The sequence below is a fragment of the Rhagoletis pomonella genome, unplaced genomic scaffold (assembly GCF_013731165.1).
Source record: "Rhagoletis pomonella isolate Grant_MI unplaced genomic scaffold, Rhpom_1.0 Rhpom_scaffold_00011, whole genome shotgun sequence".
Lineage (NCBI taxonomy): Eukaryota > Metazoa > Arthropoda > Insecta > Diptera > Tephritidae > Rhagoletis > Rhagoletis pomonella.
Window position 1 is genome coordinate 30,977,285 of NW_023458565.1, and position 13,814 is coordinate 30,991,098.

The 13,814-nt window shown below is 36.4% G+C and overlaps 1 protein-coding gene across 1 annotated transcript in view; it reads right to left on the reverse strand.

Annotated features, from left to right (window-relative positions):
- Window positions 1-5,792: 5,792 nt before the first annotated feature.
- LOC118746980 (kin of IRRE-like protein 2) overlaps window positions 5,793-13,814 on the reverse strand; it is a gene marked incomplete at its 5' end in the record, with an annotated part of 86,028 nt that continues 78,006 nt past the window's right edge. The window contains 4 exon segments of the mRNA XM_036480975.1: window positions 5,793-5,798; window positions 5,945-6,072; window positions 6,835-7,045; window positions 13,005-13,231. Of these exon segments, the coding sequence (XP_036336868.1) occupies window positions 5,793-5,798; window positions 5,945-6,072; window positions 6,835-7,045; window positions 13,005-13,231 (572 nt within the window).

Below are 13,814 nucleotides of genomic sequence, written 5' to 3' on the forward strand. Positions count from 1 at the left end.
AAGACCGTGAAATGTCGATTCGTCGCCGTTCGCAGCAATTGGGTTTGTGTTATTCGACCACATGGAAGATTTTACGCAAAGATCTTGGTGTAAAACCGTATAAAATACAGCTCGTGCAAGAACTGAAGCCGAACGATCTGCCACAACGTCGAATTTTCAGTGAATGGGCCCTAGAAAAGTTGGCAGAAAATCCGCTTTTTTATCGACAAATTTTGTTCAGCGATGAGGCTCATTTCTGGTTGAATGGCTTCGTAAATAAGCAAAATTGCCGCATTTGGAGTGAAGAGCAACCAGAAGCCGTTCAAGAACTGCCCATGCATCCCGAAAAATGCACTGTTTGGTGTGGTTTGTACGCTGGTGGAATCATTGGACCGTATTTTTTTCAAAGATGCTGTTGGACGCAACGTTACGGTGAATGGCGATCGCTATCGTTCGATGCTAACAAACTTTTTGTTGCCAAAAATGGAAGAACTGAACTTGGTTGACATGTGGTTTCAACAAGATGGCGCTACATGCCACACAGCTCGCGATTCTATGGCCATTTTGAGGGAAAACTTCGGAGAACAATTCATCTCAAGAAATGGACCGGTAAGTTGGCCACCAAGATCATGCGATTTGACGCCTTTAGACTATTTTTTGTGGGGCTACGTCAAGTCTAAAGTCTACAGAAATAAGCCAGCAACTATTCCAGCTTTGGAAGACAACATTTCCGAAGAAATTCGGGCTATTCCGGCCGAAATGCTCGAAAAAGTTGCCCAAAATTGGACTTTCCGAATGGACCACCTAAGACGCAGCCGCGGTCAACATTTAAATGAAATTATCTTCAAAAAGTAAATGTCATGGACCAATCTAACGTTTCAAATAAAGAACCGATGAGATTTTGCAAATTTTATGCGTTTTTTTTTTAAAAAAAGTTATCAAGCTCTTAAAAAATCACCCGTTATAACCGCTACGAATAACTACTCACAAATCGTATGCCAAAAAACACAAAAAAGGGGAATTAGCGAATATTTGTCATTGTTTTGTTGCAAAGTTGTTCTAATGTCCAAGTTTAATTGGGTCTAATAAGGCAAGTCAAGAGTTTTCTGTAATTAATTGGGCCAACATTAATTTGAAATCTGCGAAGAAAAGCAGCAAAATTTGCCATTCCTGGTCGAAGTATTCGAATTGATAAATTTCGCGCATGGCATATAATGACTTTTTCCAATTGACTTTCTAAGTCGAATGTGGCAAATTTAAATTTATGACTGCCATTAAGTCAGCAAGAGTTAAGAACAGAAAGGCGCATTACTTCCAGCCTCCAAGGCAAATGCATGTGAATTTATTATATTCAACTGTTAATTTCAGCAAGTTACGTGTTGCATAATAATAATTTTTCACTATTAATTAATAAAAGAAGGAGGGTTCATTTATCCTTTACATCGGCCCAAACTCCTAATTTTCCTATTTTTCTTGTTCTTCTTCTTCTTCTTCTGGATAAGCGCTGTATCGGCCTAAACCATTTGGCTGAGTTCAATAAACCACTAAAGCCTTTTTCTGAGCCTTCCATTAGTGAGAAATAAGACAGAACGATTCACTGATTTAGACAGAACAACAGTGAAATAGTTTTGTTCGGGTTTCCTTTTATTTTTTAAGTAATTTTTAGCAGTGAAGCAGCTACATATGAAAGCACTACGTGCAAACCCGGTTTAATGAATTCTAAAAATCCGATTTACCCAGCGTTCGATAAATAAGGGTTTAAAAAACCGCTTAAAAATATTCAAACAAACCGGTTGAAACCGATTTAAAAAGACCGAGTAAATCATCCTGGCACCTACGCCGTAATGAGGAGATGTTTTGCCCGGTGAAGTCGACCAGCCTCCGCGCGTTATCGGGCGTGTCGTCGTGAAGGCCGAATTCTCCCACGGTGGCCCAAAAATCCCTGTCCATCCTGGAATTAAAATCACCAAGCAATATTTTGATATTGTTTCGGATGCAAAGCTCTCTGGGTAGGGCCTCAAACGAAATGTTGAAGAATCTCGCTTTGAAGAGTATTAAGGCGTGATCTTCGTGACCTTTTCCACCACATATGCAAACCCGAATTTACGCGCCGTTACATGGCAGCTGTAGTAAGTGTCGCAAATTCCGATGTGTTCCCTACCTTTTCCATTGCATCACATTTCTAAGATGGTGATTATATCAGTCTTATTCTCCCCGAGGACATCAATCAGCTGGGCAGCGGCATCACTTCGTCAACTCCAAACGTCAAATGGCTTTTGTGAGAAGCTCTTTCGAAACATAAGTATGCCACGGGGTGACAGCTATTAGAAACAATTTTTTTTTGTTATTCCGTCCAGAAATCGATTGTAGTTCCTATCGGCTCTTACCACTCGGCTACGGCGGCCGCATATGTCAAATTTTTATCCGTGACTGGAAATTTTGCACTGCACACAATGTTATACTAATTAGGCTTCCTAACTTTCTTCAGTTCGTAATTGATTCTCTACTGCAACTGAGTCAGTCAATGCCTTTTTTCAGCTTCGTGCAAAAAAAAAAAATTTAAAGTATATTTTTTGTTGTGTCCTTTTTCAACCGCAACGTCGCCAGGGAGCAGTGTCAAGATTCTGTTAATTATTTTCTTTAATCAAATTTATGAACTTCTTGATTTATGTAAGTATATTATCCAATTATCCCTCCAAAGCAACCAGAGAATTTTGTACAAGCATCTGCTAAATGAAAAAATTTAGAAAAAATTGTTCACACCGACCGCGCTCTACCCGGCTAACGTAAGGTTGGAAAACACGCCTTCAACGCTAATTAGATTAGCTAAATGCAAAACAAAGATTGTCGCTTTCACGAAACTCATAAATTTGGTTAGTAAACGCAAGATGCTATCCATTGAAAATGAAGCAAAACTCCATCCAACTCCTCCAAGGCTAAATGTCATTTAGCGCTGTTAATTATACGCAAATATTTATTTGAAAACAATATGAAAAAGCTTAGACTGAGAACCCTCTAAAACGAACAAAAATACAAAAAAATATGAAACTAAAGTGAAAATATGGCATACCAAAAACACCAAAAAAAAAGAGAGAAAACGGAATGAAAACAAAACAGGATAAAGGGACACACAAGTGGCGCACTCATGCCACTGTAAATATTAATTAAAATTTGAAGGAAGCAGGACATTCAGCGTTACTGCGAGTGATGCTGGTAACAAACAAGTCGGCACTTTATAAAAAATAAAATAACATTAAATAGAATACGCAAAAAAGGGAGTGGCTACGCGTTGGCGTGAAATGCGGAAAAATAGAAAAGCAAAAAAGGGCATAAAATACTAGGAAAATGCTTAGGTTTTATGCTCATCGTCAACGTCCACGTCCACTCAACAAAGTCAAAATATTCTGCGCGCACCGAACTCAACGACAAATTACGCTGCTAATGAGAGGGTATCAACGCAGGGGTCATACGACATAGCAGATTTAAGGAGTTGTTTGTTTGACCAGCTTAGAAAAACCGGGTTAAGGATATGCTAAGCGCGTATTCTGACAAATTTTTCAACATCGTTATAAATAAGCGAAAGCGCGTATAAAACAATTAAAACGCTTAAGCGCTGGCCGCCAACTTTACAAGTCAGTAAAGGGGTAAATTACAATTAATGTAGAACAAGAAGACAAAAGAAAAAAAAATATGAATGCAAACGAAATATTGTCAGGCGTGCGTTGCTGAGCAATATACAAGTTTAGCATTTCAAGTATACATAGTGGCATAAAGACTAAATTGAAGTCTTTGGAAAATAAAATTCAAACAGAGAAACAAATATGGCGTACTTCTGCAGAATAACTAATGCCAAAACATACGAATTCAGAGTAAAGTAAAGTAAATTCCAAAGGTTGGCAAGTCGCTGGTCACGTGCTGTATCATTTAAGTTTTTAATGCCGAATAAATTATAAAATTCGAATTCATGACTATTTATTTTTGTACGAAGCTGAAAAAAAATTACGAATTAGGGTACGTACACACAGAAAGTGGTAAGGCAGAGCGAATCGCAGCTACTGCTGTTCACACTGAACGAGGCGAAGCGCAGCTTTCCGAATAATGTGAGCTACAAAATTACCACAAAAATTCACTTTAATGAAAATCGGAAATCAAGAATCTTGCTGTGTGAACACTTTCCACATAGTCTTACGGATTTTTTAATAGTCCCGGATTGTGATAACTACATGACGAAAATCGCGGGATCGTAAAAAGTGAAAAAACTAACATCCCTAGCTAGTATATGTCAAATGTATACAGCAAGAGTATTTGGTTCGAAAATGTTTGCAGAACGCCCTATCTCAGAATTTGGTTCAAAAATGCCCTAACTCAATAGGGCTGGCAGTATTTTATTCAAATTAAAAAATGAATCCCAAATTAAGTCAAATGAATGGCTAACTGTACTGGGTACAAATATTGTACTTGAAAATTATTGAAACTGCAAATTGAGTACAATCATTTCTGAATACCGTTAACTATAAATAAAACTCAGTACTTTTTAAGTCTATTCGACATTTAATACTGAGTACTTTTAATCGATCCTGAGTATATGTACCAAGCGATTATTGGAACAGAGTATTTTTGAGTACTGAGTACTTTCGAGTTCTTTTGTGAGTACTGAGTTCTTTGGAGTACTCAGTATCGATACTTTTAAAAATCGGATGCTGTCGATCCTTTTGACAGTCGAGTTCTAGTAATTTTGGTATCGATTCTGCCCAACACTCAATTTTTGTATGAAATAGGGGCAGCAAATAATGTTACTCATACGCCGTGTCGTGCATGACCGTACATATATTTACATACTCTCCATGTTTCACTTTTTTTCATTCGCTGTGCAAACTTAAAATGCAAATATCTCGGGAAAATGATCGGATATAGAAAAACGTTATACAGATCCGTAATCTGCGACCCAAACTTAAGTCTAAAGTCTCGTCATTTTTTGTGCCATTTTAGCATTCCTAAAATGTAAATGTAATTGGAAATTCGTTAAAGAAAAATAATAAAAAAAATTCGGTGGAGCGGCACATATTTAGTACCTGGTCCGGCTTTCGCTTGTCCACTGCGACCTCTGACGTGCTCTATTGTGGGGGTCTTTCACCATATATGAGAATCCATTTAATGTAGTGCATAGTTATCCCAGAACCCCCAGGAGCTTTTTATTATAAATATGAAATTTAAAAGAACTTTAAAATTCCTTTTTTTAATATTCGTGACATAATTTTTACAATAAATTGAATGGCTTTACAAAAAGTAATATCAGGCTTGAGCCTGTTCTGGTCGCATTTGCATAACCTGCACTGGTACTTTTTTGTATATAAAGTGAATATGTTAATATGTATCGGCGAAATCTCTGATAATTTCATAGTGCTCTAAAATTAATTTTCAGTCAGAAACAAGTAATGAAAACTTTACTACACCATGACTGACCTCTTTAGAAGTTGATTTTGACTTTACACAAGGCGCACGCAGACATGGTGGCAAGACCAAGCCTGCTAACAAACACACACTAACTTAAGTACGTAAATATCTATTTATATGTATATCAAAATATTTCACTTAACCCTATTTCACTTGTTGTTAGTGGACCACACAAATATATGCATGGAGCGCATTATGGCTTCCACAAAGAGTTCACTAAAGCACTCACTTCATTTAATCCAATTTTTTGAAATTACTTAACCAAAACTGTCGCCAAATTTAATATATCCTATCATTATGGCGACCATAATGTCAACAATAACATTCACACAAGCTACAAGTACAGTTAAAGAAGGAAATTATCGCTAAAAGCACGAATATAAATATAAGAATGTAAGTATCTATGTTTGCATATATGTAGGTATGTAAAAAATTCAGACGCAAATACATATGTATGTATGTACGTTGGCACTCGCCTTCCACACAAAATTTAACAGTAAATTTTAATTACCTCCTCGTGATGATACCAGAAAATGTAGGCCGGCGGCTCGGGGCTGAATTTCACTGTGCATGTAAGATTTATGGTGCTGCCTTTGTCGACATGAAGGTCAGGCCCGCCAAGGATGGTCGCTGTTGGCACTGTACGTTGGTTGATAAGCAAACACACACACACAAAAACGCGAGCAATGAGCGAAGCATAAAAGCAGTAAGTAATAAACACGCACGCACAACCGCACGCAGTTGAAGAAGTTGAAGAATGTACGGCAATGAAGGAAGCGGCGCCGGTTGTTGAGGAGAATAAATGACCGGCGTTCGTTGGTTGGTTATTTTTGGTAAGTTGCGGGCGGATTGGTTGTTTGGTTGACCGGCAGTGACACAAAAGCATGAACGCGGATGACACATAAAAAAGAGAGACAAAATTACAAACGCACACATATAGATATACATATACACATTTAATACGCGTAGTAGTATGTATGCATGTGGCTAGTCTATGTACTTTAACGCGCGCCCACTTAAAAGTTTGCGTAGTGAATGTGGCAAGTAAAAAAGTTTTCGTGTGTAATTTATGCACAAAAGGAAGGAGAAGTTGTGATGAAATGAAATGATTGTCAAATAAATACAAAGTTGAGGAAGTAAAACTAGCTTTTGATGGCTGCACGTATAGAGTGTTAAAGGGAAAATGTGCGCGGAATGACAGATAAGATGGCGTATAGAGTGAAGTATGGTAAGCGCACTTCATTTATTACATCATAGTACGAATATATGGTTGTTGTGTGTGTGTATGTATGTGCATACATACCTACTACATATGCGTGAGTGCATGCAGTTTAATGACAATGAATGCGAATCAAAACAGCTGCAGTCGCCCCACTACCCCTCAACCCCATCTCTACTCACCCACAACGTTGAGCCGCACAAAGTAGCTGCGTACTGGTTGCGTGGATATTTGACATTCATACATCCCGGCATCACGCTTTTGTGCCCATTTTATTTGTAACGTCCAGTCATCGGTGTCCTGGTGATGTGTCGCCTGGAAGCGCTGATCGGATGTGTATGTATATGCACCAACGGTGAGTATGTGTATGTCGCGATGGCGTATCCACGAAACCTATAAACAAGTGAAATAACATAAAGGATTTATTGAGAGAAATGTAAGCGGCACAAGCGGCTGGTATATGTATGGTTTGCTTATGTGTGTATATTTTTTTTAGATGTGCTCATGAATTCTTATAAATTGCACTATTTTACTTTTACGGCATATGAAAAAATATTGCACACACAAATATGCGTGTCTGTGCGTTGCAAGTACGAGTTAATAAATAGCAATAAAACGTTGCACAGTTTAAATGAATATTTCCCATTAAATGAAGTTATACACATAGCATGTCGTTTAACGAAACTCTATTTGATTTCCTGATTACATACAAAGCAAAGCGAGTAGAATGGAGGTACAAAAAGGAAATTGAAACCTCTCTTACTTCTTGTATATTGCAAATATTGTGAATTTAAAAGCAAAGGCTATTTATAAATAAAAATTCATAAAATTCTTCATAAACCGTAACAGTTCAACTTCTATTGAACAAATCGCTTTTTAACAATTATTTTTTGACTTTTATTTAATTACTCTTTAAATAGCCGTTATTTCTAACTTTTATTTTATAAATCGAAAATAACAGTTATTTTTGATTTTCATCTAAATAATCTGCAAATAAAGTTTTTATTTTATTTTTAAATTATATGTCTTAGATAACAGTTATCGAAGGCTTTTATTCTTTAAAAGTCATAAATAAAAATCAGTCACTGACCTATATTTTATAAATCATACTTATAAAAGTCATTTGTATAAATCGTAGTAAACTTTTGTTTCCCAACACCTTTTTAACTGCGCAAAATGTTAATAAATTTTTTACGAATGATTTAAAAAATAAAAGTCAGTGACTGAACCCACGTGTGGGACGACTCGATAAATCTGACTCAGCCTCGAAAAGAGAAGATCCACCGCACCCATTCGGTTAGAACGGCCGCTACTAAGGCTGGTGACAGGCATCATTACAATCCACTGACTAATGGGAGGGAATGCTATCAGAATGGGTTTGCGGCTAATGACACTGCGCTGCCCAGATGTGGGCGAGAGATGCTCATTTCACCACCACCCTGTTGCCTATCTGGCCGACCTAAGTGCAACAGGCATTCACGAATTCTCGAGCCTTCTGAATCAAACCAAGTGGTTCGACTTCTGGGTGAACGGACGGTTTCGAATTCGAGCTCTCAGTTGGTATAACAACGGGCCCGCTCATTGGGTTTCAGTGAGCCTCTCTCCTACGTTGGATGAAGGCAGTCACTTCAAACTAACCTAACTTAAGACTGTCCACAGAAGATGCAATAAAAGTAAACCTCAACATACAATTCAGAAAAACAAAGTTTCGGGAGTCATTCTAAACTGCATTGCATATTTACCCAGAATCATATTATATTTACTCGTGTTTAAAAAAAATCCATTAATTGCCCAAAGGCATGTAAAATTTTTATTTTATTTTTTAATAAGTTTTTGCAAAAAGTATGTATGCAACTACACAGCTTGAATTATTCGCTCAATTGCTTTTAATAATTACATTTATTTTTGATCCCCTACCCCCCTCGCCACAAGCGAACACATGCTACTGCATATCTGTAAATACCCAAAAATTTCATTTGCGCTCTTCAGCCCATGGCATAATCAATGCCAAATGTCACTTACGTATCAGTTGGATCTTGTTTTGCTCTTTTTAACAGCATCACTGCCGCCGTTTTTGGCTGACCTACGCTCAACTCATTCGCATTCTCGCTTGCGCTGCATGCAAGGCGCTAGCAATTACATTTCGTAGATATTTACTCGGAATGCGTATGCCACATTAAAACTGAGACAATTTGAAAATGTGCCAAGAATTTCAAGTATCTTTTTTCACCTTGTGTAATAACAAAAAAAAAAAAACGAAGGGAAACCAAACGAAAAACGGCAATGCAAGGCGCTTCACTCTCGTCCTTTACATTGACGCAGCTGTGCAAAAATGTGTAGCAAGCAGTAATGTAATGCGAAATTGTAATTTTCGCGGCTGCACAATGACAAAAAAAAATAAAAAAAATCCAGCGTAGAAGAATAAAATTTTTGCTATTATCTTTTTTCCTGCGTGCTCACATGCGCTTGTACTTTAATTGCTGGTAAGGAAAATATTTTCTTTTTCAATTGAACGCTTTCTGCTGGTGTCGTTGCTAAACATGATTATTTTCTGCTCATCGTCTGCACTCTTCTCTGTATTAAAATCCATGCAAACATTAAATATTTTTTCTCTTCAATGCACTGCTTGGCGAAGTTATTTGTTATTCCCTTTTTTCTGTAATTTTCGGTTTTCTGCTTTTTCTGCTGTTTAACGTCACTAGCATTCATCTGCTGTATTTCCTGCTCAACCTTTTGCCTTTTTTCTTCAACTTTCGATAACATGCTCATGCATGTACTTTTACTTATTGTACGGCGTCATTAATGTCAGCTAGCGTGTGTGGTTCACGCTTTACCAACACATTGGTATTTGTTGTTCCTCTGCTAGATGGCAAAACGCCGAAAAGTAGACAACGCTGTGTTTTCATGAAAACTATGCATGTGTGCGTGTGTATAACGTTAAGAATTCTAGCCCAGTAGTAAAAAGTTAGGGCTGCATCGAAGGGATCTAACTGTGAGCTATGCATTTGTATTGCCTCCGAAAAATGATTACAAAACCAAAGTAGCGTGAGAAAGAGAGAGAGAGAGCTATGATGAAGGCGGAAGCAGCTCGCGTTATATAAAGGTATATTCTACTAAAAACCTCTCCCAACAATGGATTGTGCACTGGGGTTAAGACCCACCACGTAAAGACCATTTATAATGAAGGGGCCAGAAATAACCTCTCCCGACACTGATGGCCCAAGCTTTTGTAATAAGATCTACGAATATGCGCCGAGAATGCCAGGGCCCTCTGTAAGGAAGGTACTTCTCTATATAACTGCATCAAACCGCGAGGTGCACTAATATTCGCGAGATAAGCCTTATTAGAGCGCCCGCAGAGTGCTAAGAGTAAAGCGGATTAATGTGAAAGTTGTTAACTGATTTTCAGCAGCAGTGCTTGATGAAAAATGTTCTTCACCTTACGAAAACATATCTTTAACCCCTTCAGGGCCAAGGGAAACATATTTTTCAATAAGTTACCCCTTTTCCAAGGATATTGTTTTAATTTTAGTTATTTTATTGTTCATGTTTTATAATGTTGCCATAATTTGTACGGAAAATATTGAAGAAAAAGGACCACCAAAAAATTTTTTATTGTATTGGGGTCTCGGGAGAAATACTTTTATAAGAAAACAGATATATTTCAATTATAACAAACTTGCGATACATTAGAAAAAAACTTTTTTAGAGAGAAATAATTCTTACCATAATTACAAATATTTAATAAAGGCTAAAAAAAAATTTTTTTTTTTGAAAAACATCGGAAAAATTTGGAAATTTTTTTTTGTCTGAAATTTATTTTTGGGGAAAAAAAATTTAGTTAGATAAAAATGTTTTTTAAGTATTTTAGGAAAAAATAATTTTTTATGTAAAATATTTCTTTAAGAAGAAAATTATTTAACCAAAATCTTTACTTACCAAACAATAAACGAAATAAAAAAATATTTTTCGGAGAATTAGTGTTTTTTGGGAAATATCATTCTGTTTTGGAAAACAAATTTTATTCGGTAAAATGATATCATTTTAATTAAATGTAATTTTAGTAGTAATATTTTTTGAGAAATAGCTTTTTATATGATTTATTAAAACAAAGGTCATAATTTAAGATTTTCGCAAAAAAATATTTGTTGTAGAAAAAAAATTAAATCATTCCAAAATTATAGAAGAAAAAAGGTAATTATATTGGAAAAAATTATTTCTTGGGGAATAAATATCCTTTTTTGTCAAAAAAAAACTATAAAAATGCTTAATTTTTATTTAGATTTTTTTTATAAAATTTTCAACAATTTGATTGAGCTTGGGGCCGTTTTTTATGAAAAATGTTGTGGTCAAATCACGGTGAACTCAATGAAGAAGTCTGATGAGGAGATGTGGTGATCTGCGAAATAGCAGCTATGTATACCTTCTTCCTCTGTACATTATGGTTGTTTTTCCACAAAATTTTTCATGAAACACGACCTCAAGCTCAATAAAATTGTTTATTATAATTGTTATAAAGCTACATCGCCGGTGGTAGTGCAAAATGGTCTATGTATATTAGTACCCTTGACCCTTAGCTGGTATCTTGCTTGCACCAGAATGCATCTGCAAATCGTTACACCCTAATAAACGAATGACAAAACTGTCTACCTACGGCTGATGAAGCTGAACGATTGCCAGAAGCGATGAGATAGAGATAACGGATCAATTAAGCCCCAGAGGTAATAATTGGCATAGAACCTTTTGCAGTATCACGTATTAGTATATGGTGAAAACCCAGTTTTTATAAAATTAAAATATATATGTTAAAATATATATTCTGGATGCATTTCTTGAAGAAAACAGCAATTTGTTTAAATCGGAATTTGCTTTTGATTGTTTTATTTTTGACATCCGACTATCTTTATTTAGCCTTCACTGAATCCCACTTTTAAATTGAATGATTATTTTTACCTAAAATCCAGCATTAAAACCACATCCTGGATAGGGATTTTTTGAGAGAACTAACTATTCTATCTATACCCCTGCATGCATGATTCCGAAGAAGATAGAATGGCGAATTTTATGAACCCTTTAATGGCATGGTAAGTGCATTAAAATGCAACGATTATGCTGGCTTGCACATATCAAGCATGTATGATGCTCCGGTGACAAGATCCTTCGACTCAGCAACCATGGATACAGCACTGCCGAGCAAGGGCCCACACGAATACAATGGAAGGACCAATTTCAGGATAACTTGTGTACACTCGATTAGAACAACTAGAAGTATAAAAGTACGTAAAACATTTAAATAATTAACTATTTCGACATAAACCATGCAGTTTGCATAAAATGAGGATACAAAAATGTAGAAGAATTATTATTTTTTTTATCTTATCTCATTCCATGGCTGGTATCGCGGTTAACTCGAGCAAGGAAAAAATCGAAATGATGCCAAAATTGAAAACGGTGGATGCTGCGCTTATGAGATGCCCTTGCTGGAACGTGTCGCAATTACACTGTAACACCATGCCACATTCCATGCTGCAACTACGGCTATTTGCAAAAATTAGTACCCAGCAAACCAATACTTTCAATAGCGGTTGCAGTAGGAAAGAAACAACTGTTTTTACCAGCTTTTCTTTGACTTTCGTTGTATGTATGTATTTTCATATTTCATATTAATTCATCTTTCGTATTGCATTGTCGTTGGGTTCTGAGCCAACTGTGAAATTTCAAGTCACTAGGCCATCGGAAATTGATTGCAAGATTTTTCCCAAACAAACATAGGGTGCATTCCAAAATGTCAAAATACAAAGCATCGGTCTCTTTTAGTTATATCTAAGCCTAACAAGATTGCAATGTCAAATGCGCGCAACCACGGTTAGATGCTAGTTTTCAACTATTTAGGTTGCCCATATTAGACTTTTTCTTCGACAATGTAATACGAAATATGAATTAGCTAAGGAGCTAGCGCAGGAGTTGAGGTATTTTAAAACCCCGTAATTATAGTCTATATATCTGGCTTAGAATTAGACTTGGGTTTTCTGAGACAAACATACATACACATTATTCCCATTCGAACGGTTAAAAACATTTGAATTTTTTTTAATCATTTATCTATCAAATATTGTTGGCTTGTTGGGTATTCACCTCCGTAGCTAAACGGCTGGAAACCATCAGCCTCAGCGTATTTGTATTTGAATTTCAGAGCGAGTTTGTAACTAACTATGCAAGTAAGTGTGTAACTGAAATCACTTTATATGTACTTATGTACTTTATGTTGAGTTGCTTTTTAACGAGTGTGTGTCTGCATATGTATATAAATGTGTTAGTGTGCATCACGTTTTGCATACGCGTAAGTACTCACCGTTTTGTTGCCCAAATTGCGTACGCGACAACTCAAATATGCCGATTTGCCCATTAGTGCGGTGACATTGCGCGGCGTTGACGGATCAAAGTACGGTTCTATCCACTTCGGATGTACATAGCCAACTGTGGTGGCTGGATATTGTGTTGTACTCATGGTTAGTATATGCTCATCTAGCGAATTATAACCCTCCAAGGGTCCTTGTACGCCACCATTTGTCATATCTGCTGTGGCGATGCGGAAAAATAAGAAGAAGAAAAGGTACTAAATTAAAATTTTTGAGGTATGGGGTGTGATTACTGTACAAGTACGTATTATATATGTATGGTTGAAAAGATATTTTTAAGCATTAAACCATCTTCGAACATATTTTCAACCGAAACGAAAAAGTTAAATCGACTTGAAATGTCTATTTTGACGGGACTAAATATTGATATTGATATGTACTAGACATTATTGTTACTCATACGCCATGGCATGCGAATAATTTAGGCTGGGAAGAAAGTAATGAAGTGCACGCGTTTTGGTGTTGTGTTTTGTAAGAATGCACACAAATTAAATATCGGCGTCCCCACCTTGATTACTTACGTGGCAGCCTAAGCCACTTGCATTCCAAGGCGTATACAATTGGACCACCGGTTTTTCCAATTTTTTTTTTCCATTCCAAATATTCGGTTTTCTCATTGCTTTCAAAATATAGCGTTGAACAGATTTGAGCTTCTATCATCTATATAATTTGGCGGATTTTATCGACCATTTATTTTTTTTTTTTTTTTTTTTTTTTAAATTTGTTTTTATTTATTGAATCTG